Source organism: Asterias amurensis, chromosome 2, assembly GCF_032118995.1.
Source record: "Asterias amurensis chromosome 2, ASM3211899v1".
Lineage (NCBI taxonomy): Eukaryota > Metazoa > Echinodermata > Asteroidea > Forcipulatida > Asteriidae > Asterias > Asterias amurensis.
The window spans coordinates 6,034,567-6,060,937 of record NC_092649.1 but is presented as its reverse complement, the minus strand read 5'-3'; the positions used below and the strand labels follow the sequence as shown (position 1 = coordinate 6,060,937).

At 40.3% G+C, this 26,371-nt stretch overlaps 1 protein-coding gene across 1 annotated transcript in view; it reads right to left on the bottom strand.

Annotated features, from left to right (window-relative positions):
- The window catches only part of LOC139950532 (constitutive coactivator of PPAR-gamma-like protein 1 homolog), a 40,595-nt gene extending 14,658 nt beyond the window's left edge, over positions 1-25,937 (bottom strand). The window contains 13 exon segments of the mRNA XM_071949272.1: positions 1,107-1,218; positions 2,287-2,545; positions 3,251-3,386; positions 3,668-3,695; positions 3,697-3,902; positions 4,114-4,146; positions 4,819-4,944; positions 5,505-5,570; positions 6,423-6,505; positions 6,892-7,114; positions 8,214-8,296; positions 8,811-9,095; positions 25,334-25,937. Of these exon segments, the coding sequence (XP_071805373.1) occupies positions 1,107-1,218; positions 2,287-2,545; positions 3,251-3,386; positions 3,668-3,695; positions 3,697-3,902; positions 4,114-4,146; positions 4,819-4,944; positions 5,505-5,570; positions 6,423-6,505; positions 6,892-7,114; positions 8,214-8,296; positions 8,811-9,095; positions 25,334-25,784 (2,091 nt within the window). The 5' untranslated portion in view covers positions 25,785-25,937.
- Between the last annotated feature and the right edge of the window lie 434 nt (positions 25,938-26,371).

The window sequence follows — 26,371 nt, the reverse complement described above, 5'->3', positions numbered from 1 at the left end:
TGCGCACGAGTTTCGACAGACCCAAAGAAAATGCAACGACATCCAGGAAGATTATCGATGACGTTATTCAGAGGGAAAGATTTGCCAAAGGATCACTTCAAAATCTCTTCAAAGATAATCAACCACTTGTAAGAATCATTTTGTGGTGTCATGTCCGACCGAGTGCAATGGACAAAAAGCTCTGGGGTGGATTTCACAAAGGTAGTCCTAACTTAGGACTAGTCCTAGGCAATGCTAAGAGATAGGACCTGTCCTAAGTTAGGATGAGTTACTGGTCCTAACTTAGGACTGGTCCTATCTCTTAGCATTGCTTAGGACTAGTCCTAAGTTAGGACTACCTTTGTGAAATCGACCCCTGGTCATCAAGGTGTGACCCAGGAGAACGACCTGGGCCCAGTTTCAGAAAGCTGTTTAGCACAAAATTTTGCTTGGCATGAAATTTCTTCCTTGATAGAAACAGGATTACCAACCAAATTTCCATTTGTTGCATATTGCTTGTTACAGGTATTCAGGTGTTGTTTGCTTATCCTGAAAATCATGCGCAAATTTGGTTGGTAATCCTGTTTTTATTAAGGCAAACATTTCATGCTAAGCAGCTCTATGAAACTTGGCCCTGGTGGTTTGGAACATCCTGGTTTTAAAATATTCATACTTGATGTTACAGTCATATTTAAGCGTATTCCAGGTGAGCAATTTGAACAGCTGGAAACCATATGGAAAGGTTTGCGGTAACACCATGTAATGACTATCTCTAATGACTTAGGGTGGTTCTGAAAAAGAATCGTTGGTTTCAACTCGACGTTTCGACCATACTCTGATGCTGCATGCTGCTTCAGTACTGTGAAGGCGGATTAGCTTTCCGCCTTCATGCGGCATAGACATCAGAGTCAAGCTTTCTCCAGAAGATTATCAGAGCAAAATGATCGAAACGACCAGTTGAAACCAATGGTTCTTTTCAGAACCACTCCAACTCATTTAGAGCTTATCATTACATGGTGTTATGGCAAACCTCTCCATATCGTATTGCCACCATGCAAAGTTTCAAATCCTGCTATAGCTGGAAACCGCTTTCACCAAGGGACTGTCTGAAGGGAGTTGAGACTTACCCTGAGCTCCTGAAGCATCTGGGGTTGGTTCAAGCCTGGCGAGACGCTCTGAGCCAACAGTGCATCTAGTTCATGTCGCCTCAGGATTGGAGGACTGAAGTGTAGCATGTACCTGCAAGCCAATCATCAATGGTGAACAAAATCAATTGGGAAGAAAGGGCTGGATACAGGCATTGAGGTTGCCTCAGTGAATTCTCATAGTAATACTAACAATAACTATGGGTATATGGGTCAAAACCAAAAATTAATATTCTTTATCCCCGATGCAAAATTTATCGTTGCGGTATCCGCTGCCAAAACATAGGATTGTAACTGCCTCTAGCTACCGGGCAACCTCGGTAGTCTAGTTGGTAAATCACTACTCTAGAATTGCAAGGGTCGTGGGTTCGAATCCCACCCGAGTAACATGCCTGTGATATTTTTTCACAGGACTCAGGAAAGTACCGAGTATACAGTGCTAACACACATCGGTGTATATGGGTAAAAACCAAAATTAATATTCTTTATCCCGATGCAAAATTTAACATCTCTTATAACAATAACTAGTAAAGTGCTTGTTTAATTGTTAGTTTGGTCTTTGCACTTGTTTACCCTTTTCGTTTAGATCTTTAAAGGGAAGGTACACGTTTGGTAGTTACTCAACACAAAATTTTACTTAAAAACTGACTTGGTAACACACATTGGAGAGCTGTTGATAGTATAAAACATTGTGGAAAACACCTCCCTCTGAAGTAACGTAGTTTTTCAGAAAGAGGTAATTTATCACTAAAATAATAAAAGACTTCTAGCTAGAAGTCTTTATTCCTATCTGAAAGCACACAAATTCGTCCAACAAGGGTGTTTTTACTTTTAGCATTTTCTCGCAACTTCGATGACCGATTGAGCCCAAATTTTCACAGGCTTGTTATTTTATGCTTATGATGCGATACACCAAGTGAGAAGACTGCTGTTAGACAACTCCCAAACGTGTACCTTCCCTTCAACTGTTAATATGCATTGTTTTATTATTATATTTCATTGTTATTATTTCACGAATACTTTGTATAAGGCATCCCAGCCAGCACGCTTTTGCTTTTAATGGGTCATGCCTCCATACAGTTTCAGTCTCTGTAAAACCAACTTGTTTATTTTGATGTACTTTTGGGTACAAATGTTGATTGATTGATCCTCAGAAACGTACCTGAGCACACAGCAAAGAATGATAGCGTGTCTTGGAACGTATGTGGTCTTCAACATGGCGGGTGAGTCGCTGTACATACAGGACAAGAACGCACGCAGCCTCATCGTCTTGTCCTCGGGCTCACGCCCAAGCCACAGTCGCTGCACCGGGGGCACCAACCACTCCATGGGTGTGGCTTCAACAAGATCTGGTTTAGGGAGGGTGGATTCTCGTCGGTTCAGCCACTCCTTGATCACTACTTTGGGGACATCTGCACCACCTGGATAAAATTGTCGCATCATTCGTTTACTTATTGTTTGTTTCTTCTCGATATAATTTTCCGATTCTTATTAAGTATCCTGACATTTTTCCTAAAAAAATTGGAAGCACAAATAATCATGAAGCCTGTCCCATATCCACAAGCTCAAGAATCCTCCAAAAAGACTCTCACATCACAATCTACAATTGCTTAAAATTGCAGATAACATGTTCATTATGTTCCTTTCTCTCAGATGATAGAAGGTGATGATTATTATAACAAAATATTTCTGGTAATAAAACCAAGGATGCCTTAGTGAACTTCATTACTGTAGCTCACAAGCTGAGGGATACTGGTTAAACAAGGGTGCTTGCTATGTGAATCGGAAACCCCGGGGTTAACCCCTACTCTTCCACTTTAAGGGTTCTGGGTTCTTTTACATTCACTACCAACCCCGGTACGGGGGACCTACAGCAGCTTAACGACAAAGAACAAAGCAAATATGGTAAAGTATCTTGCTCAAGGATTCAGGTGGCACAACCGAGGACTCAAACCCACACAATGCTGATCAGAAACACCAAAGGAGTCCTGTGGCCACAACTGATGGTCCATGAACCCCTATTGTTCTTGGCATCCTACTTGCCATGATCTTTAACTTGAGGGGTTTGTGGTGATGGTAGTGGTGGTGGTAGTGGTTGGGGGGGGGGGGGGGGTAGGTTTTCTTACCATTAGCCTCCTTGAGGTGTTGGCAACTGAAGAGGATACCATAGACCTTCTGCCGGATTGGACGAAACAGGTGAGTAGAGAGCGGGAACTCACCACTCATCTCATCCTCAAGGGTTACACCTATCTTCATCTCTCCCTATCAATCAAGTATATAAATCAATCAAGTAAGCTAAAACGTCTCAGGAACACCATAAGAATAGTTGTGCAAGTTCACTGACAAAACACGTGTTTTAATAATAAGAAAAGGAATATTGAACTGAGAATGTTGGTTGAATTGTGTGATTTGACTAAAAGTAGACAATAAAAGTTGACTTAATCTTCCCAAACCAAATGATGCGATATCCCAAAGCTACATGACAATTAGGTAACCATGATTTATATGGTACGCAAGGGACAAGACGAAGGCGAGTGTCTTACCCATCTGAGAATTTGGCACACTGTGGCATCTGCTCGCCGTCTCATGACGGTGCTTGGCTATCCTCAACACCTCGGGGGCGACAAACGGAAGGGGCGGAGCCTCCACCAGCAGGCAAGGGGGCACAGGCTGCTCCATGAGGGACGGGATGGAGGAACGAGATGTATGCGTCGTGGAGGAGGTTTCTGACTGGCCGTCTGGTGGGTGCTTGCTGCTGGAGGGAGGCAGTGGCGTCTCCTGGCAAAGAAAATCATTCCACGGATTTGGATTTGGCAAGAAGTTTCTACGGGTCTATTTTGATGAGAAGTTCTGCTAACTTCATAAATTACTGCTACTTTGTTCATAATTCTACCATGTCACTCTTATATTGACACTCTTATATATGCTACAGTAAATTCCACACAATTTATTGTCTTACAAACATAACCAACACAAAAGACTCACATACCTGGGAAGTTTTGCTTGATGACTGAGCCCTGCTGCAAGGGGAAAACAAATACAAATTCAGATTCACTTTATATACAAAAAAGGTCACTGGTTGAATAATTTCCTCTATATATATTGCTTTGTTTTTTAGATGTGGGAGAAAAACACTGACAAATGTTCTAGGGAAAACACACGCAGTCAGATAGGGACTGAAAACCCATTCCACATAGTGCCCCTGGTGTGATTCTAATTGGGGTCCTAAAGGTGGGGGAATGGAGGCAATGGGATTGCCAAATAAGCCTGAGCAACTAGTGCGACTAGTGCCAAAGTCGCAAATACTGATTGCTTAGTCGAGCCGCGACTACTGTTTTTCAACTACTCAGTTAATTGTGCCACCATGACTACTACAAACATAGTCATGACTACACTATTGTGAACCAATAGAGTCGCTGACGAGTATTCACGACAACATATTTACTTTCCAAACACAATCAGACATCAGCAACACAATCCTTCCATCCTTTCAGCGTGAATACTACTAGATTGCGCTTGCGGCAAACAATATGCCGCAATGCATCTTGGGAATTTAAAACCGACTGGTATTGAAGTGGCGACTGTTTGAGGTGCCACTAGTCAAGTAGTTAATTTCACTAGCCGCCCACGCCCAACAACTTTGCTGCCCCCCAACTTTCAAGACAATGACAAAGCCCAGACGGCTGGTGGTACCTTTGCTGGGTTTCTCCTCTTGGGTCTCCCCTTCGCTCAGACTGTCCTCGATCGTCTCTAAGGTCATGTCCGCCATCCTCTTCTCAAGATCTTCCTCCATCTGGGAATGGATGTCATCGGTCAACTCCTGAAAAGAACAAACAAACAACAACGAGTTTACAATGACTCATTTTGCAGAGATTCAGTAATGATATCTGACGGGTGTGACAATCCTCAAAAATTTCCTCCGCTACTTGGGTTCTCCGTAATTTAGAACCAGGAAACACGAAGATGTTACCACTTGGGAGGTTTACAGTGCAGGGCACCACCAATGGCAAGAAAAACGCTAGTTCAAAAAGCAAAGGGGTTGAAAATAATTAAGGATAAGTAATCATATTAATTTGATTTTTTTTCAAGTTGATTTTTTATAACCTGAACAATAGCAAGTTTTTTTATGACAACATACATTGTGAACCCCCCCCCCCATACATTCCTTTCCCCTTCAGCTTCCCTCCAGCTAAGCCAGCTTGCCTGTGGTTTTGCTGTACATGTAGTGCCTTTTGCAGTGTCCAACACCAGCTCATTGTTTTGGCCTCAAAATGCCCCCTCAGCCAGTTAGCAGAGTAAAAATGTTGTGTTCCTTCATGAGTGTGGTTCAAGGTCCGCAGTGGAAAACAACATATTCTAAAGAGACTGATTTAATCTTACCTTTTCTAAGTCAGACTGAGCCTGTTGCTCGGGTGCCTGAACAACAATCTGTGGAGTGGAGGAATCCTTTAGAAGGGGTGGTGGGGGGGGGATGAGAGATAAAAGACAAGTTGTGATTATGATGGAATTATGGAATATAGACACATAATACTAAGTGAACAACAAATTTGTATAGCAGATAAAATGAACCAAAGGAAATGAGATAACCGTGCAAAACACTTAAGGTAAACACATAATTCTCTGCTCTGGTAAGCGCTGATGATTTTCTTATGTTTAAGCAGAGTACTCAAGTGGGCCCGGACAACTTATAGGGAAAGTATAGAGAGATGTCTCCCTGCAATTGAATTGGTTAACAGTCAGCGTCCACCAGGATTGTAACTAGACCAATTTTAGTAGTGGGCAATAAATCCAATTTTGTTTTAGGTCCACCAAGGGTAAGAGACCAACAAAAAAAGTGTATTGCACGGGTTAGTGGGAATTATTTCTTTTAAATTCCTTTTCATCTTCAGCGCCTCAAATTAGTTTTCTAGATAGATGGCGCTTTATAAATGCTTATTATTATTACAATTATTCATGTTGAATTATGGGGCCATAATTGCTACTAAGGCATGCTTCAGGCATGATGCCAGGTTTCGAAACTGTTCATTTCATGGGGCCATGCAATATATAGTTGACGAGTAACTCATCCTAACTTAGGATGGGTTCAATGCATCCTAATGTCTATGGATACGGAACTTAACATGTTCTAATTCCTAAGATTAATCCTAAGTCAGGAAGAGTTTGGTGAAATCGACGGCTGGGCAGGCCTGCACAGCAGCAGCACCGACCACCTTGGCTACACCGCTGGTGTCTAGCAATGCAACTGGAAGAAGACATCTCTGTATATGGACACACTGGTTGGAAAGCCGCAGCACTCACCTGTGTAGTTTGTGTGTTAGTCTGGTTCTTGTGGGACACATTGTTGTGTTGACTTTGTGACGAGTAGTGACTGAACTTGGGAACTAGACCAAACAAAAGACAAAAAAACACTGTTAAATTTAAGTTATGCTTTAAGTATAAAACTTCAAATCTTTCTCTTCAATACATATACATGTATACAGTATTTCCATTGGACTTCGTATTCCGCGGCCACGCTGAAAGGGACCGTTGGACCTTTTAGCAGCCATGTTAAGCCATGTTAAGTTACTGTGGCTGTTGAAGTCTTCTGTGACTTCTTTCGGCCTGTTAGCTTTACATCTCGGTCGCGGTAAGTTGACAGGGATGTTAGTTTACCATGCATCCCCATTGGATTTACTTCTGTCATTCTAGAGAAAAGTCGGGTACTTAAAACAAAAATCCAATGGGAACTTGGCTTCTGACTCCTAGTTAATGAATATTCAACACTGACCTTTGCCCCAAGACTTGGCCCAGGCTTCCCTGGTCCCATACCAGTAGTACTCCACACACGCCTTGAAGCGTCTGATCTTCTCCTCGGTGCGCGAGGTGGAGCTCTTGAAGACGTCTTTTGCGACGGCGTCAAGGTTGCGGGTATCAGGGAGGTTGCGGACGTACTCGCTGACGGTGTTGATGATCACGTCCAGGGGAGGCAGGATCAACTGCTGTGCCCTCAGCTACGGACGGAGGAGAAACAACAACAATCTCATGAAAAAGCAATCTTTGAATTTATTGAGAACTCACAGGTCAAACTGACATCAACCCTTAAGAATGGAGCAAAGATATGCTTCAGTAGCAAACAACAGCTATGCAAACATTGTTCTACATTTTGTAGATTTAATCATACATGTACATCAACTATCTGTTCCCCATTGGACTCCCCCCCCAAGATATCCCATCTCCCATAAACAAAGACAAAAAAAAGTTTTTTTCCTAACCGGTTTCATGAGATTTATATTCCAAATGGACACTTTGGAACACTAGTTGGCAGCAGACTGACCAGGTACAGTGTAAAACTTAATTGTTTACGCAGTTCTGATCATGCGCACAAACATGTTGGAGGAATCATATTTGTTCCCTTCACTTGTTAGAAAATGGTAGGAATATTCTATTGAGTGAAAATGTACATCAATCTAAAAATTTCACAATTTTCCAAAGAGCAAATAAAGAACTAAATACCAGACTAAAATAGGAAGAATATCATAGTTGGTGATTGTAGGCACAGATTTTTGCGCTAAGTAGAGCCATGAACTTGAGTGCTAATTTCCATTATAACACCCCTTGCAAGTATTCTGCCTGCTCATTGGTTAAGAGCGCGTCACATGACATGTCTTAGTTTTGCTAGACGACGGCCGTGTGATAGTGCGTCGGTTTACCATGCGCTAGTCCGAAGACTAGCACACGGCGTGCAGTACCCAGACATCCGTTGCGTGTACGAGGATGATAAATTAATAGTATTAAAAGTGTTTGCAATCTGTATTCGCGTCGTCCGTGGATTGTAGCATTCAGGTCTGTAACTTAATAATAATAGTACAGTATTTATAAATGTTTGGGGTGTTATAAAACAAATATTGACTGCTTTTACTCGTGCAATGGTTAAAAACTATGACTCCCTTGGTGATCCCCGTAGCGTTCTATTTTCCCTCGGATTCGCCTCGGGAAAATAGAACGCTCCGGGGATCACCTCGGGAGTCATAGGTTTGACCATAGCACTCGAAGCAGTCAATATTTGTATACTAGTATGCAAGTCAGCAGTTCAGGGACTAGAACACTTACTCTGAGTCCGTTGAGTGGATGGTCCGGACCGAGCAGAGACCAGTGAAACAGGGCTAGGTCCTCCTCCGTCAGTATGTGGTTACCTAAAGAAAAAAAACCAATGAGGATGAAGAATATAGTTACATGTACAATGTAGTTCAGTAATAGGTGAATGACTTCAACCACAATTCAGGGATAGGCGAGTGAGACACTTGAATGTCCCAGGTAAAATTATTCTTTCCTTTACGCAAAATGAAAAGTAAGGACAGTAGTAGCTCTATGTATGATGCTCTTGTTCGACTTATTTGGGCTACCTTAATTTATCATAAACAGGTTTCCCTGGCCGGGAGAGGGCAAGGCCATTTTCATTTGGTAAAGGGATCTTCAATTTGAAAATCTTAAAGTCTTATGGGAAGAGGAAAGGGGCACATAGGCCAGGACCAGGGACAACAGGGACAACAGGGACAACACCGCCTAATGACCAATGAGTGTTCGAAATGACAAATAATCTGGCTCCATTTTGTGAGTTTTTTTGTGAAGAACACACAATAACGGCACACGGGGAACAAGACCGAAAGATAATTGTCTTTCTCTCCCCCTCTGGAGGGACTTTCTTACCAAGGAGAGCAGCCAAAATGACAAATCTCTCAGGATGCAGATTGAGCAACTTGGCGACCTCATTAAGGTTGTACTGAACCGACAGGAGCTCTCCTTTCTTTGTCAGTTTCATCAGGTGGGAGGAAAACATCAGGGGCGGGTCAAAGATGGCAAACTCCGGCGTCCGCGCCAGGACGCCATGGCAACCGTACTGGCGCAGGTAGGTGATGAGTTCGCGTGGGTGGTCTCTCGAACTGCTGAGGGTCGTTATGCCGCATTGTCGCATCGCCAGGCGGATGCATGTATCTGGAAATTTTGTTTACAGACAAAAAAGACACAGTAAAGGTCAACTGAGTAGTGAGTGGAATGCAGACTAGTGAGAAGAGTGCAGAATATTGAGTCATTATAATACATCAAAAGTAGGTATCACATTTGAACAAAAGATAAGTCTTGATTCCAGGCGTTCTGTTCCTCATTATCGTCCAATTATTGACTGTAGAGGTCAACTAATACCACCTTGAACCAAAATACTGGGTAACATTACTTAATTGGAAACTGTGTCCTAAGTGTGTAAATATTATAAACGATAGACCAATGAACATTTCTCAAAATAATATTACAAATTTAAAACTCTTCTATGAAAGGAACACGTTGCCTTGGATCGGACAAGTTGGTCAATAAAAAGCGTTTAATAACCATTTTTTACAAAATGCATGGTTGGAAAGATGTTTTAAAAGTAGAATACAATGATCCACACATATTTGCCTCGAAATTGTGTGGTTTTCCTTTTACATTGCAAACTAACACTGTCGGCCATTTAAGGGAGTCAAAAAAATGAGTCCCATAAATGACCGACCGTATATGTAACAAATGCTTTGCAAAGACCAACTCGACCGATCCAAGGCAACGTGTTTCTTTAAGCTAAATACAACAAAAAGATATCTCATTTTTAAATGAATGTCATTTGTACACTGCACATATTCAATTGACCTACATGATGTAATTCAATTAATTTTATTCTCTATTATACAAAGGAAGAGAAACCTAGCATCCCTTATTCTATAACACGGAGTGAGAAAAGCCAAGCAATTCATGTACCTGGGCACAGTTGACAATACAAACGATTGCGCGACTTCAGTTTACCATCACAATAGGACCATTCTTGTCGGCAACAAAGACCCTTCTTGCGGACCATATAAGGAATGGTATCGACAAAGAGGGGCACCATACATGTAGATGGGAGAACATTATGTGGTGGCTGGGGTCATGTTCTCTTAATGAGTTAAGCAGGAACTCTGCAACTTCACATTCAAAGAATCAAATAGTGGATGTAATGAGCCCTTCGGGCCCTGCAGGACACTTCTTTTCAATGTTCAAGTCATTGTAGGCCTACCAATTATCATCTGAAGACACTTCATTCTGAAGATACACTACCCCCACCCCCACCACCAACTCGGACTCCACTGTCCACCCAAGCAAAAACACATGTTCATGTTTGTTGACCAGGGCACAGACACTGGCTAAGCACAGATGAGTATTGCTTAGCAGAAACATTACTTTAAGTTTGCATTGTTATGGCTGGTGTCCGACTCAATTTTTGCTAAGCAAAGAAATCTGTTAAAGCAGTCTTTCTGCTTTAAAACAGCTTTTTGACATTGGGCCCAGGATATCATCACAGATGAGTCTCTTTGTTCTCCCATTGTTTTTTAATTTTTTTTTTAAAACAATACTCCATGGTTTTGTGCAAGAAGGCGATACTTTTAGGTTAGAAAGTCAACACACAAAAGCTTGTAACACCTGCAACCGTTGACCTCCTATTGTCCCTCTTTTGTTTAAACCCTAACATTTTTGCAACAGCTCTCATTGGTTTTGTACACATTTTCCCACTGAGGACCGTTCCCGAAACCGGGGCCTCTCTGTCCTCTTTTGTTATAGGTCCCGGTTTGGATATGTATACCTACTAAAGCTCACACATGACACTATGATGTTACAGTGTGCGGACACACCTGCAATCGGGACCCCTTATCGCCCCTTTTGTTTGTCCAGTAAACTTTTTGGCAACAGCCCCCATTGGGTTTTTGCACTGCAAACCTTCAACCAATGGGACACCCTATTGTCCCTTTGACACGCCTATTGTCCCTTGTTTGAATGTGTATACACAAACTCAGTATTATGTTTTTTTTTATGTGGACCTACTATTAACCATCTCCCCCCCCCCCTCCCACCACTGCCCTAATTTTTTTCTTTTTCTTGGCCAAATGAGAAAGAGCGCTTCGGGATAATTTCATGACAAAGAAGTTGCCTGCTTAGATCTAAAGGTCTTTTGGGGTTTTTGTTTCAATGAAATTTTTGTTTATTTCCCCTTCTGTGGAAACTCAAATTTTAGTGCAAATTCTAATCATTTTCACATAGTGGTAACATGTATAATACCACTAGTTACCCGATTTAGTTTTTTTCGAGAAAGACAAGTATGTTTTTCAAGTATTTCTTGCTAGTCAAATGAGGATATCCGGGACTAATATTCTCGTAACCAGGTAAAATCTTTGTGGTGTTGAACAGTATTGAAACAATCCCATGAATTTGTTTCCTCAGAAACTAGAGTTTAAATTTACGGAAACCTGGGCCAAAAACAAGGCACTTCCTGCCAAAAGCTTTCAAATGACCCCAACAAATGTCAGGCCTGGAATTACCTGTAGGCCACGGCCTACATGTACATACCAAATCCATTGTCCCTGGTCTTGGCCTTGGTGCCCCATAAAAAGTTCCCCAGAGCCTTTAAGATTTTCCAATGGAAGTGCCATTTGCAAAATTATAAATGGCCTTGCCCTTTCAAAGATGAAATTCCAGGCCTGTAATTCAATTGTTTCGTCCAAAGTATTGGTCAACAAATAGGATATTTACAGTGTAATAGATCATTGTTGGTGTTTCCGATCACTATTTCTGAGAACTGGTTGATTCTCTCACGGTGGTGTTTGATCTACACTGTAACAGCCAGCGTAGTAAGGCACAGTTTTAAAAAATGTTTAATGACAGTTACACTGGAACCTGTGAACCTATCTTAAAATCTGGCGAGTTGGTCTGCATGTATGAAAAGTGTACGTTATAAAATGCTTGTTTTTAGAAAGATGTTTGAAAAAAGACACTGGACACTATTGGTAATTGTCAAAGACCAGTCTTCTCACTTGGTATATCTCAACAGACTGACATGTAGTACAGAACATGTACAGTATGCATAAAAACAAACCTATGAAAATTTGAGCTCAATTGGTCGTTGAAAGTTGCGAAAGAACAACGGAAGAAAAAATTCCCTTATTGCACAAGTTGTGTGCTTTCAGATGATTGATTTCGAGACTTCAAAATCAAATTCAAATGTTTTAGTGAGAAAATACTTCTTTCTCAGAAACTACGTTACTTCAGAGGGAGCCGTTTCTCACAATGTTTTGTACTGTATCAACAGCTCTCCATTACTCAAAACCAAGTAAGGTTTTATGCTAATTATAATTACTTTGGGTAATTACCAATAGTGTCCAGTGCCTTTAAAATTAGAATACAAGGATCCATACAAATACACCTCGAAATAGCAGGGTTTCCTTCATCTTGCAAACTAACTTGGTAGGCCATTTTGTGGAGTAAAAAATTTGACTCCACAAATTGGCGTGCAGTGATAGTTCACAATGTACAGTAAAAGGAAAACGTGCAACTTTGCGGCATGTTTAAGTGGTTAATTGTATTCTACTTTTTAATAATCTACATGTATAACCATAATTGCATTTAATAACAAACAGTTCTAAATGCTTTTCATAGACCAACTCGCCCAATCCAAGGCAACGTGTCCCTTTAAGTGAGGTGCTTACTGTTTGTTTATCTAGAAAATGAACTTCACCACTTGATTTGAACCACAGATTTGTCAGCCTTAACACAAAGATTCATGTTGTACCAACCTCAATCAATACTAAAAGTATAACTCACTTTTTGATGTTTTAACAAGAAGGGCCTAAATGGAATCTTGAATGTGCCCTCAGGCCCTTGGTGGGATTGCCTTTCATCTGGAATAGACTGGTAGCATTTATTATGGCTACGTACTCCATAACAAGCAACATCACACACAGAAACTCCCCAGAACAGTATGACCCAAATTCTTTGGGCTTAAAGTATGTACTAGTCCTGTAATCAGAAACTTGGTGACCTTTCAAAGGGAACAAAATAAAATAAAAATATGACAAAATAGGTACAACTTTAAAAGATCGCATAGCGTAATGTTCACTTTGGTCTCTAAAAAAAAAAGGAGGTCTAAACCAGAAAAACCAAACTGAATGACTTGTGAACAAAATTATTTTGATATTAAAGTACGCATTCATGATACACAAATTAAACGATGGGTTTTTGCTTATTTTGGCGCCTAACTCTTCCACACGTTTTTTTTTGTCTTGTTGTTTGGTATTGGTAGTCTCCTCATCTGAATCCACTATCCTTGTAGGTATGCTATTGTAGCTCACCCCATTGCTCCATGCCCCAACCTATTTGGGGTTCCTTGAGAAATATTGATTGGTTCTGTAATCCCTTTATGATGGATGCCTACCCCCCCCCCCACCCCACACAGCCTTCAAAGCTACCACACTGCATGACCTACATATTATGTAATCAATAAGGGACAGTTAAATGCAAATGATCAGGATAGAGGCAACTCCATTCTTCAATTCATGATGGGGGGGGGGGGGGGGGTTGCTCAAAAGATCTGGGATGGTAGAAGCATGGTAGAAGGGGGGGGGGTACATGTATGTGGTAGAAGGGGGATTGTGGTTGACATGGGATTTGACAAGTTAATTATAAGTAGCCAGTGAGAAAGTGGTATTAACCAAGTATAGTTGACTGCTATCATAACAAAGATTGGTCTGTATTATATTGGGGAAACTATTCTGACTTTTGTGACTTCTTTCTTTATGAATCTATGAAATTTTGTTTTCAAATAATGACTTGTCGCTGAGCGGTTCTTTTGGAGTTTGAAATTCAAACCCTGCCTCTGTTAACTTTTGCATCACAATGGACTAACATGCATCAATATATGGTGCACAAAGACCCATCAGAAGTGTACAGCACCACTACACATCTAAGGCCTCTCTTTTTTCTTGACTTCTTTGTGTCTTTTCACTCTCTGCATTCAAGACTGCAGCTGTCATTTGGTCTAGCACCTGGCCCCACCAAGGGGACCCCATTGTTATTTAAATAAGACCGGGCTTCAAATCTTATAATAATAATAATCGTTAGGCAACAACAGTCCCTGACTACATACATGTGTGTGTTGGTAAACCTAGCCTCATGCTGTCAATACACACACAATTTATACACAGTATACATGTAGGCCACCACACAAAGGACAATGCATAGCGTCCAGAAGAGCGCGCGTGGAAGCTGAGGGGTTACTTGGCAGAGTGCCAAGGTCAATAAAAAAACGTACATGGTGCGGTATGAGTAATTCTTGCTGGGTCTAATTTGCTATTGAGGGAGACAGGACTGAGAGAGGTTGAGGAGCGAGTGTAGAATGGGAGTTGGTTTCTGAGAGACGAGGCTGAGGCTTGTGGTATCGTGTGCCTTTCGGATTTCCTTTGTGAGTCTAAATATAAACACTGGACTGACTGGAGCTGGGTATATCAAGGGCAGCACGTTAACCATCACTCTTACACTGTTTAAAAGTATGAATGACAAGGCACTGGTGTTATTAGTGAGCTGCATGTCCAGGGTTTGGTGTGATTTCATTAAAATAAAATAAAAATCATTTATATTGGAATATAATCTTATCTTTGGTCTAGAAAAGAAACTGCCTGAATATACAGGACGTTATATTTCAGGTGTTTACAGATTTTCTGAAATGTTTCAAAAAGACATCCTGTAGGTTTGGTAAAGACAGGGGTCTCATTTTTGACCTTGATAGTGATTTTGCTTTTATTTTTATTTTAAAGGACAATCTGAAGTCGCAGGGAAATCAATAAAAAAAAACTCTAAAAATATGGACAAAAGTAACACATTCCAGCCTGCATTGGGTCCTGGTTTTGTGCAGAATTTAAAATAATAACAATTATAATAAGTACAAGTTCTTCTATAGCAAACAAAGCATATCAGTGTGCTGTACGGTTACACACCTATATTCCGACACACCTATATTTCGACACCCCTATGTTCCGACACCCCTATGTTCCGACAACTGAACCTACAATGTATATTCCGACACCCCTATGTTCCGACAACTCAGCCTTTATTCCGACATCCCTATGTTCCGACACCCCTATATTCCGACACCCCTATATTCCGACACCCCTATATTCCGACACCCCTATGTTCCGACACCCCTATATTCCGACACCCCTATATTCCGACACCCCTATATTCCGACACCCCTATGTTCCGACACCTCTATATTTCGACACCCCTATGTTCCAACACCGACAAGTTATATTCGCACATTATTACTCTGTTGACCAATAACAGAAACACAACTTGTATTACATGTTTCCCGGCGAATTTCGGCCGGTAATAAGTTTGAACATTCATAAGTTGAATTTTTTTAATTTTTTTGTTTTAAAGTGATTGAATCAAATTAATATAATTGAATCACACATGAATTTGGTGCTTTTGTTTTGTGGTTATAAACATGAGTTATGGCTCCCCGAGTAAGCTCACAAGAAAATGATCGGTACTGTACAATTTTTTTTTTTTAAGATGCGTGTCCGTGACACGAGCCTTCAATTTATAAAAATTACAACTCTTCCCTGCGTTTATTGCGCCGATGTGTAATTTCTTTCATTTGCCCCCCCCCCCCCAAATAATAATAAAAGTAATAATAATATGTTAATAATAACAAATAATCAAGTCCTACCCCCCCCCCCCCCCATTTACTCAGTCCTTCTTACTAAACCAAAGTTGCAGAATAACACTTTTCATATAAATTATACTCGCACCGTTTTCTTGAAAAATTGCTAACACAAAATGTTGGTGCAGGTTGTCGGAACATAGGGGTGTCGGAACATAGGGGTTTCTTGGTTGTTGGAATATAGGGGTGTCGGAACATAGGGGTGTCCGAATATAGGGATGTCGGAACATAGGGGTGTCGGATTATAGGTTGAGTTGTCGGAACATAGGGGTGTCGGAATATAGGGGTGTCGGAATATAGGGGTTTCTTGGTTGTTGGAATATAGGGGTGTTGGAACATAGGGGTGTCCGAATATAGGGATGTAATATAGGGATGTCGGATTATAGGTTGAGTTGTCGGAACATAGGGGTGTTGATGAACATAGGGATGTCGGAATATAGAGCAGTCACCGCGCTGTACAAAGCAAAATTTAAAACTAAAAAGAGACGAAATGTATTAAAAATTATAACAATGAGAAGCAAGTACAGAAAACAAGAAAATTAGATTATAAAATTATGTGCAAAGTACAAATGTTGATCAATCGTGACAGTGCTAAAAAGTTCAAACTTTAAATAAAACCAAACAATTTTGGGGTTTTTAAGCTTGATAAATTTTATGTCAGGAAAATTCTCCTGCACAGGGTCAAGGATTTAGTGAGACTTGAAACACTTAAAACTGACAAAAATTCCTCAAAACTATAGATAGCTCTTCCACTGTTGAAGCGTGAACCATTTGGTGTACGTAGGAACCATCGAAGAAGTCACACAGAGTAAATTTCTATTCATAAATACTGGGACAGTTTTCTCTACTCCTATTGGTGGAGAGCGCGTCACGTGGGGGTGTTTAAATGGTTGATAATGACCAGCTGGACTCTGTTTATAACCGTTGGTCTTAGTGCAAGACGTTTCTTGTTGCTGGGCAATGCGGGCGCTCTCGGTGAGTTTGGCCGTGCTTTGTGTGAAAGGAAAACGAGAACGTCTTGCACCAAGACTATTTGCGCACGGAAACTGTCGAACTAGGCGTCTCATCAGTCATAACAGTGCAACACACAGACAGACAGAGCTCAAGCACTTGGAAATGGATAAGTTTTACACAGTTTCTTACTTTATCACGCCTTTTAACCAAAAAGGCATTTATGAATGGGAATAAAAGAGTAGTGCCTCTTTCTGAAACGGCCATTTAAAACCTTGCAGGGCTGTTTTAAACGGCCATTAGAAGAACGGTTCGAGTTGGTCTTTGAAAAGCATATGAAACCGTTTATTATAGAATGCATGAATAGAAAGATATTCTAAAAGTAGAATATAATGATCCACACAAGTATCACTCGAAATTGCGTGGTTTTCCTTTTACCTTGTTGACAAACACGGTCGGTACCATTGGCGGACCGTGTTAGTTTGCAAATTAAAAGGAAAACCACGCAATTTCAAAGGCAAATGTGTGTGGATCACTGTATTCTACTTTTTAAAACATCTTTCTAACCATATGATATGGGACGCAGACGCGCTAAATTTGTTCGTATTCCACGAGCGCCCGTATTAATAACAAATTTAGTTTAAATGGCAATGGACACTATGGTAATTATTCAAAATAATTATTAGCATAAAACCTTTTTTGGTGATGAGTAATGATGAGGGGAGAGGTTGATGGTATAAACATTGTGAGAAACGGCTCCCTCTGAAGTGCCATAGTTTTCGAGAAAGAAGTAATTTTTCCACGAATTTGATTTTGAGACCTCAGATTTAGAACTTGAGGCCTCAAAATCAACCATCTAAATGCACACAACTTCGTGTGACAAGGGTGTGTTTTTCTTGTTATTATCTCGCAAGTTCGATGACCGCTGAGCTCAAATTTTCACAGGTTTGTTATGTTATGCATTTGTTGAGATACACCAACTGTGAAGGCTAGTCTAGCTTTGACAATTACCAATAGTGTCCACTGCCTTTAAATTTTAGAACAATATTTCCAGACGAACAGCATGCACAGGCAACAAGTATAAAATGTAACTTTTGCACTTTCCGTATACGGAGCGTGACGCATTGACACTCACAATACGCAGTGTGCAATAAAAACACTGGAAGTAGTATAGGTTTTTATACCACCCTCCAGTTCGAGCATCTGATTGGTGGATTAGCGCGTACTGGAAGATGAAGGAAACTAATAGGCCCTACCTCAGCGTCAGTTACCTGTTCCATTTGCGGAATCCATACCGGACAAGCCACATAGTAAATCAACACACAAATTCAGTGTTGCAAAGCACATAATAAACGTTGTTCAAAAATCTCCCCCACCGCCCCCTCCCCCATTCCACTTCAGTCAGTCAGTCAGTCAGAAAGGCCCTTTAAAAGACAAATCCGTTACAGTAATAAAAGAGTTCAACGACCAAAAATAGCAAACTAGAATCAGCCGGAAGTAAACAAGAGAGGGGCAAAGGGTATTTATGATGACAGTGACAGGTGCAAGCTGTGACTTCACAATAATAGTAGATAAACACAGGTTCCCTAATGATGAAGATGATTGTGTGTGTGTTTCATACGTGTAAAAGAACAATTTCTGGCGGTTTGCATCTCATTCCAAAATATCAAAATTAAAGCGTTCTCCCTTAAAGACACTGGACACTATTGGAAATTGTCAAAGACTAGTCTTCTCATTTAGTGTAATACATGTATGCATAAAATAACAAACCTGTGAAAACTTGAGCTCAATTGGTCGTCGAAGTTGCGAGATAAAAATGAAAGAAAAAACACCCTTGTCACAACGAAGTTGTGTGCGTTTAGATGGTTGATTTTGAGACCTCAAATTCACAAAATCTGAGGTCTTGAGATCAAATTCCTGGAAAATTACTTCTTTCTCAAAACTATGGCACTTCAGAGGGAGCTGTTTCTCACAATGTTTTAGACCATCAACCTCTCCCCATTACTCGTCACCAAGTAAGGTTTTATGCTAATAATTATTTTGAGTAATTACCAATAGTGTCCACTGCCTTTAACAGGGTCCGATGGCCAAGGGCACCAGAACCCAGACCACTAACCACCACCCCCCTTCCCCCAATCCATACAAGAAGACAGAACCAAGAAAAGTTGTTTTTCTTTGATGAAAAAATAAATAACAATATGAACATTCTCATTAGTTTCATTGATGAAATGAAACATTGTTCCAATGGTTGTCATCAGCTTAATTATTATTTTCTTTAACTGTGTATCCTTAACATGTGGAAATATTTTAACTCTGTTTGTAATTTGATAATCTCACTCCAAAATTGGCAACAATAACGCAATTGTTACAAATTATTATGTTGTGTAATGCAACCATGATGACAATATTGACTCTCTGACAAGTAAAACAATATAAATCAACGCACAAACACAGTGAGCAATTGTTCAATTTCCGTACAATTACCCTCCTACTGACTCCTTTGTACACCAACGCATACTACCCCATAGCAAATCATTAAAGACTAGGTATGAGCAAACACAGCTTCCCAAAATGGACACCGCATAAGAATCTAAACCTCTAAATAACCGTTTATATCTTCCACCAAATCTGTAACAGTCCCTCATCTTCATGCTATCTCTGATGACCAATCGGGTTAACAACTAACGATGTTTGGATCCTCCAATTACAACCATCAAACATGCATTAATTCACATCCTGATAAAGTGTGCAACACGACTGGGCCGTAGCCCTTTCGCACTTGGCTTCCAGCACTACGATGGCCGCCCATGCAGCAGCAGCAGCACCACCATTGGGTCCGATCCTGCCAGTGACTCATATCATACAGATCATCATCCAATCTTTCTTCACCATCTTCCCTCCCAACGGGCCATCACCGTTAGCGGGACTGAACACTCTCAATACTACCTAAAATAGCCATCCCTACTGAGATATGATTCACTCACTGCAGTCATCCACACTCCCAAACTCTCTCTCCCTCTCTCTGTGTTTCGAGCCGAGAAGTGACTCATAGAAAGGGAGGATGTGCTGTCAAGATATCCAGGAGAGGGTACCCTCCTCTTTATTTATCTCCCTGGACTCATTCAGCCTCCGGGACTAATACCCCAACTCTTTTAGCTAGAATACTGTGTTGGTAAATCTAGGGCAACAACTTTGCCCTTAAATCTAGAGCAACAACTTTGCCCTTGAAATTCCTTCACATAAGGGAAGTCTTTCAAGGAGACTTAAAAAAAAGGATGCAAGTTTAGGACTGGAATTATCCATTTTCTGTGGTGGCTCAACCATTTTGAAAAATGCACTTAAATAAAAGATCTTGTACAGCCCATCAGAATATTTTGAAGGTGCACCAAGACCAAGACCAGAGTTGTCAGATATTGCAACCTCAGTGTTAATTTCACGTCTGCCACTTAATCAATCATACAGCTATTTCACCTTCTTCTCCAGCTCAAAATAATCCAATGTACGAAAGTCGCGAGTAAAATGATATTGCACCAAGACATCACACAGCTTTGAGCAAAATCTACTTCAAGGTCATTAACCCATCTTCAAAGAGCACTGACTGATGTTGAGGTCAAAGGTTAAATGTTGTTTGATCTCTCTGAACCCAGCCAAGGTGAGTGGGACCACATATAATACTTGTAACACAGACTCACTTCTTGTATTCATTTCTTGTTAAATATACTGGGAAACTTTTCTGTCAAACACAAACACTGAAAGTGTCCACAATTTCATCTTGTTTGCTTAAGACTGAAGGATTCTTTAAGATACACAAAAGATGTCAACATTTTCCGAAAAGTAAAACAATCCCAGAGTGAGTTTAGGCCTGAAAACAGACAGACCTCTTCACAAACTTATCACAGATAAGCAAATTTTCAAGCCGATATGCAAACAAAATGTCCTAAACCAAACAAAGAAAAAAAAAACACAGACCCACTTCAAAAAATAATGCTAAAAGAAATCGGTCGTGTGTCAATACATACAGCAAGACCAGACGATGAATACTAGGCCTACCAAGCCTCAGAAATGATTTTGTGGCTTTAAACCTACGAATAGTTTCTGAAATAAGTAATAAAAGAACAAGAGTACAACATTGATAATAAAGAAGTATACTGTACACAGTTATAAAAGGCTGGCAACACTGGGAGACTCTATGAAGACATTCCTGGTAGTTTTCACCACAAGGTTGGGGGGGGGGGGGGGGTGGGGGGGATAAGTCAACTTATCTCTAAGGTCAGACTTGAAGGTTATTAAGGAACTATTTGTTTGATTTATTAAAAAATACTTATTGCTATAAAATTAAGACATCTGGGAATTAATCTGATAATCAACTCATCCACTTAGTTTTCTTTTTGCGTAGCTTTAATTTAAACATCAGTTGACGTGCATGGCTGAAATAATACCGAGGCCACAAAGGCCAATTGCTTCTTTTGCCCCTTGTCTTGAACTTTGTGCCATTTAAAATATTTCCCAATTGAAGATTTTTCGTTTGAAGTACACAACTTTGCAAATTAAAACTGATCCTGCTCTCTCTAATTTGACATTCCAGGCCAAACAACAATGTATCCACTGAGCTTTCGTAATTTACTTGTATGTGTTTTTCTAACAAGTAAACTTTTTTTCAAAAGTGTACTTTGACCTAATTTCAGTGTCCTGGGGCCAATTTCATAGAGCTGTTAAGCACAAAAGTTTGCTTAGCATGGAATTTTCAGCTTGATAAAAACAGGATTTTCAACCAAATTTCCATGTGATTTTCAGGACAAGCAAACAACAGCCGAATACCTGTAACAAGCAATTGTGCAACAAATGAAAACCTGGTTGAAAATCCTGTTTTATCAAGGAAGAAATTTCATGCTAAAGCAAATTTTTGTGCTAAGTAGCTAAAGGGCCCTGGCGCTAGGACCTGAGGCACATTTACAATGTAATATTGTTCAAAGCTACTCCTTAAAACTCGAACAGTGCTTGCAATGTTCGAGTATTAAGCATGAGAGGGGATGAGCACACAGTGTAAACTGGACCAGCTAAATCTTGATTTACGGGACCGCAACCAAAGCCTGTTTACCGTGAAAGACAGGTACCCACTATATAATACAGGGGACCAGTTTAAGAACCACGTCACAATCACACGTCCCTTATGAGGTTTCACTTCTTGACAAAAGGAAACCGCCCAAGAAAATTCACAATGCCAACTCTTTTAGTTGAGGGAGGGGGGTACACCCACCATGAATAATTTCTGTTTAGGTACGCTTTTATCGATCATCGACTGAAAGCTTGTTAATATTGCCCGGAAGCCTTTTTTATAACGGCACGACTATTGTAGTGAGGCTTTTTTCATTTATAGATGAGCTTTTGTTGTGAGATTATAAACCAAGTTTGCAATGGAGGGGGGTGGAACATATTCATGAAAAATGTACGAGCATTCTTGGCATTATTCAACCTTTGAGTGTTTGTTATCTTTCAACGGTTTTTAGTTGAGTTGAATGATTATTGTAAGTAAAATGTGTTTGACTCTATTTAAAAACTTTGAACTTTTATTCTGAAACCTACTCACGGGCTTTAAAGTTATTCCCTATATTTACTGTTCTTTCGTGTAGTTGTACTGTATTCATCTTTTATTTCACAACCAGTTCTGTCGAAGCTAACTCACACTTTACACTTGTTAGTTTTTGGTCTGTCTGAGCATTACAATTCACATTATTGCTTTTCTGGCTATGGTCTCGAATTTTCAATTATCCTTCCATTGCACATTTTGATGGTTATGATGTTTTTTTTTCTGACGCAATGGAAACAAAAATGTTCTGAAATGAAACTAAATGCCTAGCAATCATTCCATGAATTCCAAGGCTGCAATGTCAAGAAGACCATGGACTATTTCTTAAACCTTTATCACGTTGTCACGTTCCCTGTTTCCAATAACAGTCATTGAACATGGCACCAGACTATTGTCCAGCCTCAGTTTGGTTACAATCCGATGGAATGGTGTAAAAATCAAGATGACCACACCGTGATAAAGGTCTCTTGGTGGCAGCAGACTTACCAGGTAAAATCCCATTGTTCTCTGTCATGTGCGCTACTGCTTCGGAACTGCGTAAACAATGGGAGTTTACCTGGTAAGTCTGCTGCCACCTAGCGTCCCAAAGTCTCCCATCGTCTTAGCCTTGGTCTCCCCATGAAGTTTCCTATGTTAATAGGATTTTCGAATGGAAACTTGTGCCCTTTGCAAAATTATACCAGCCTCGACCCGCACCCATCGTTTTGAAGTTTTTTTTTTTTTTTTTGTATATTATTATTATTTATCATTATTAATTTATTTTTATATTGTTATTTTTTTTGGTGGGGGGGGGGGGGTCGATGTAAAACAAAACCTGATAAAAAAATGCAGTAACTTAAGCTTTTAGACCACCGAGCATTGTGCGGCTTCAATATCAGAGTATTCCTACAGAACCAAGATCCCCACAGCAGGGTGCCAGAGTTAGAGGCAATTCCTTTCTCTGACAATGCATCCAAGGTTTCGTACTGCATGCTGTACACTGTAACGTGCCACCAACATTAGCTTTCACTTTCGGAACAAGTTTTTCCTTCCTTTATAATCTCAAATAATAAAAGCTCAGAAAAATCGTTGCTCTAGAACTACAAATCTAGTTAAAAAACATGTTCGCTAGCATTTAGTGCCAATTTTTAACTGCCATCAAAAAGTTTTTTTCAATTTATGTCTCTAGACACTGTGTTAAGCTCGGTTCATACTTCCTGCGAGAGAGAATGCGATCAATGAATGTTGACATCACTAATTTTCGCAATCAACAAGCCGGAGATAAGAGGTTATGCTGAACTCCCGAGAAACATTTGTAACGTATGGAAAACAGAGCTGTGACGTCAAATTTGCTTTCGCACCAAATATTTGTAGGAAGTTAGTATTCTCCAGACTTTAGTGTATTTCTTTGTCATAATTAGTATACTGTGAATGAATTGTGAATGGATCTGTTAAAAACAGGAGAGAAATTACATTTGCCCTACAATGGATTTTAAAGCTTGCTTTTTATGTAGCTTGGTTTTCCCCTCTTCGTAGCTGGTGACTAGCGTCTTTGTTCTGTCTTGTTTTCCTTCTGACTCTAAACGCCTTGTATCCTTGGCAATATGGCGCTTTATAAATACAGTTATTATCATTCTTGGTATTCAAAGAAAATGTGGGGTGAAGCTGCCAGCAAACGTTTTGTCTTACAAATGTCAAAGTGTGTGACCAAAATGCTTCAGGACAATCCAATTTTGTATTTGCTTATTTCTTTTGCACCGAATGAAAGAGGTTATTAAGTTAAGACAAGAGATGATGAGGTTTAAAGGAACACGTTGCCTTGGATCGGTCGAGTTGGTCTTTGAAAAGCGTTTGTAACCGTTTGTTATAAAATGCACATGGGTAGAAAGATGTTGTAAAAGTAGAATACAATGATCCACACAAACATGCCTCAAAATTGCGTGGTTTTCCTTTTACCTCGTCGACTAACACGTCGGCCATTTATGGGGGTCAAAATTTTGACTCCCATAAATGGCCGACCATGTTAGTTCGCACAGTAGAAGGAAAACCACGCAATTTCGAGGCAAACTTGTGTGGATCATTGTATTCTACTTTTAAAACATCTTTCCAACCATATGCATTTTATAAAAAACGGTTACAAACGCTTTTGTTTTGACCAACTCGTCCGATTCAAGGCAACGTGTTCCTTTAAGGCAAGTTATGGAGAACAATATTGAAAATCAGTTACATATTTTCCCCTCAAAAATTTAATATCTAATCTTAAACGTCTAAAAAGCCAAATCATACTTAAAAGTCCAAACAGCTGAATACCTTTTTTAGAAGAATAAATTTGAACATGCATTTTTTCCCAAATGTAATGAAACAAAAATTGTTTCTTGAGATGAAACAATGTTTTACAATAATATTTATAAAACATATAAAATTATAAACAATAAAAATTACATTTACATTTCCAACAATGACATTTCTCATAATGAATTGGTTTCAGGTAATTTAACACCTCCTTACAGTTTAAGGATAAATGAGATTTGTATAATAAGGTCAGACCACTCGGGAATTATTTCACCCCAGTCCCTTCAGACAAAACCCAACACAACTGTCAAAAACCACAGGCCATGGTTTCCACGAGGCGATTGCGGTCAGCCAATTTAGGAAGCGCCAAATTGCTCTCTCCAAAACCGCAAGAATTCCTGCACACCGCTCTGCTAAATTCGCGGCAACTGGTTACCTGAGTTCTATTTGCACCTAATCAAGGTTTGTTTATAAACAAGGAAAGTCAATATCTGTTGTTTTTCCCGCGAGTTTTGATCGGACATGATTGTTGTCGAGTATGAAAACAAAACGAAAAAGGAGCAGCAGAAAACACGTGCACACTGGACGTAGCGATCAACATTACACAGTGACTGCTGGGTAGTGTTATGGAAAAAGGCACATACACACACAGCAAACAAAAGCAACGTACAAGTAAATGGCCGAAGCACAAAGCATGTGCGTAGCTTTGCTTCATGTGTGCACTATACACACACACCATACCACAAATCAAAACAAAGCAAGGGACGCGTAGTAAACCGCGGCATTTTCACGTCCCTAGTCTCTCGAAACATGTTCGTAATGACGCTAATAACAGCCTCTAAAATGTACTAAAACCTATAAGGTACTCACCGATAGCTACTGGAGGCGTGAACCATGCTTTAGGTGGAGGTGTTCCTTTATTATGGATGTGAGACAGAACTTGGTAGGCTGTATTCCGGGCTTGGTTTTGTGACTTAATCCAATCTTGTATGCGTCCTTTTTCTAAACTCCCGCAAAAATACACGATTAATTTGATGTTGTTGCTTCGGCATGCACGGGCGAGATTGTCCACAAAGTGAAACATGTTATTCCATTCTCCACCGCATACCCAGTCCGTGAAACTACCGCCATAAAGACGGTGAAGACAGCTTTCTGCATCCACCAGGAGAAACAGGGGGTTTTGACCCACCAGGGCCCGACCGCGTCGGCCGGGGCCAGCGCTCTGTTGCAGACGCTTTCTCGCAAGTTGTCCGAGATCGACTCTTTCGCATGCCTGCGGGCAAATCCGCTCAATATACTCCAAAAATCCCGTAAAACCCATCGTCCCGGGTCATGAGAAAGCAATCGTGGATCAAGAAGACATGGGAGAGGAAAAATTCCCTTCCAAAAATGACAGTTGTGCAAAATAATTGCACTATCAAATCCGAGGAATGTTTGGGTCTTTCAGATCCCCGCCATGTGCTCTGAACCTCTAACAAAAGCACCAGTACGCATGCCTACATCCATTAAACACAGTATTATGGGTAGCGTCGCTTTAGTGGGCTCTTTTATAGCCCAAGTGGGAGTGCTATAGCGCAAAATTTTGCTTTTCTCGGCCATTTTTGGGCTATCTACCGTGAATTTTGACGCAGTTTTTTTGAATCATTTTTAGTGTGCTTGCCATCGATGTCAAAGCATAGCCACTACTTCCACAATGCATTTCTAGGTTCTCTGTTTTGTTGGTGCATTAGCTCATCGTTGCTTGTAGTATGTGCAGGTTGTTTTGACTGCAATATTCACATGAGTCAGAGTTTGTCACGAGTATGACATTCTTAGTTATGTTTGTTTTCCCCCCTTCGATATTGTGTGTGTGTGATGGCTAAAGAACAAAATTTAGGAGGTCTGTACGTAATTTTATATTGACCAATA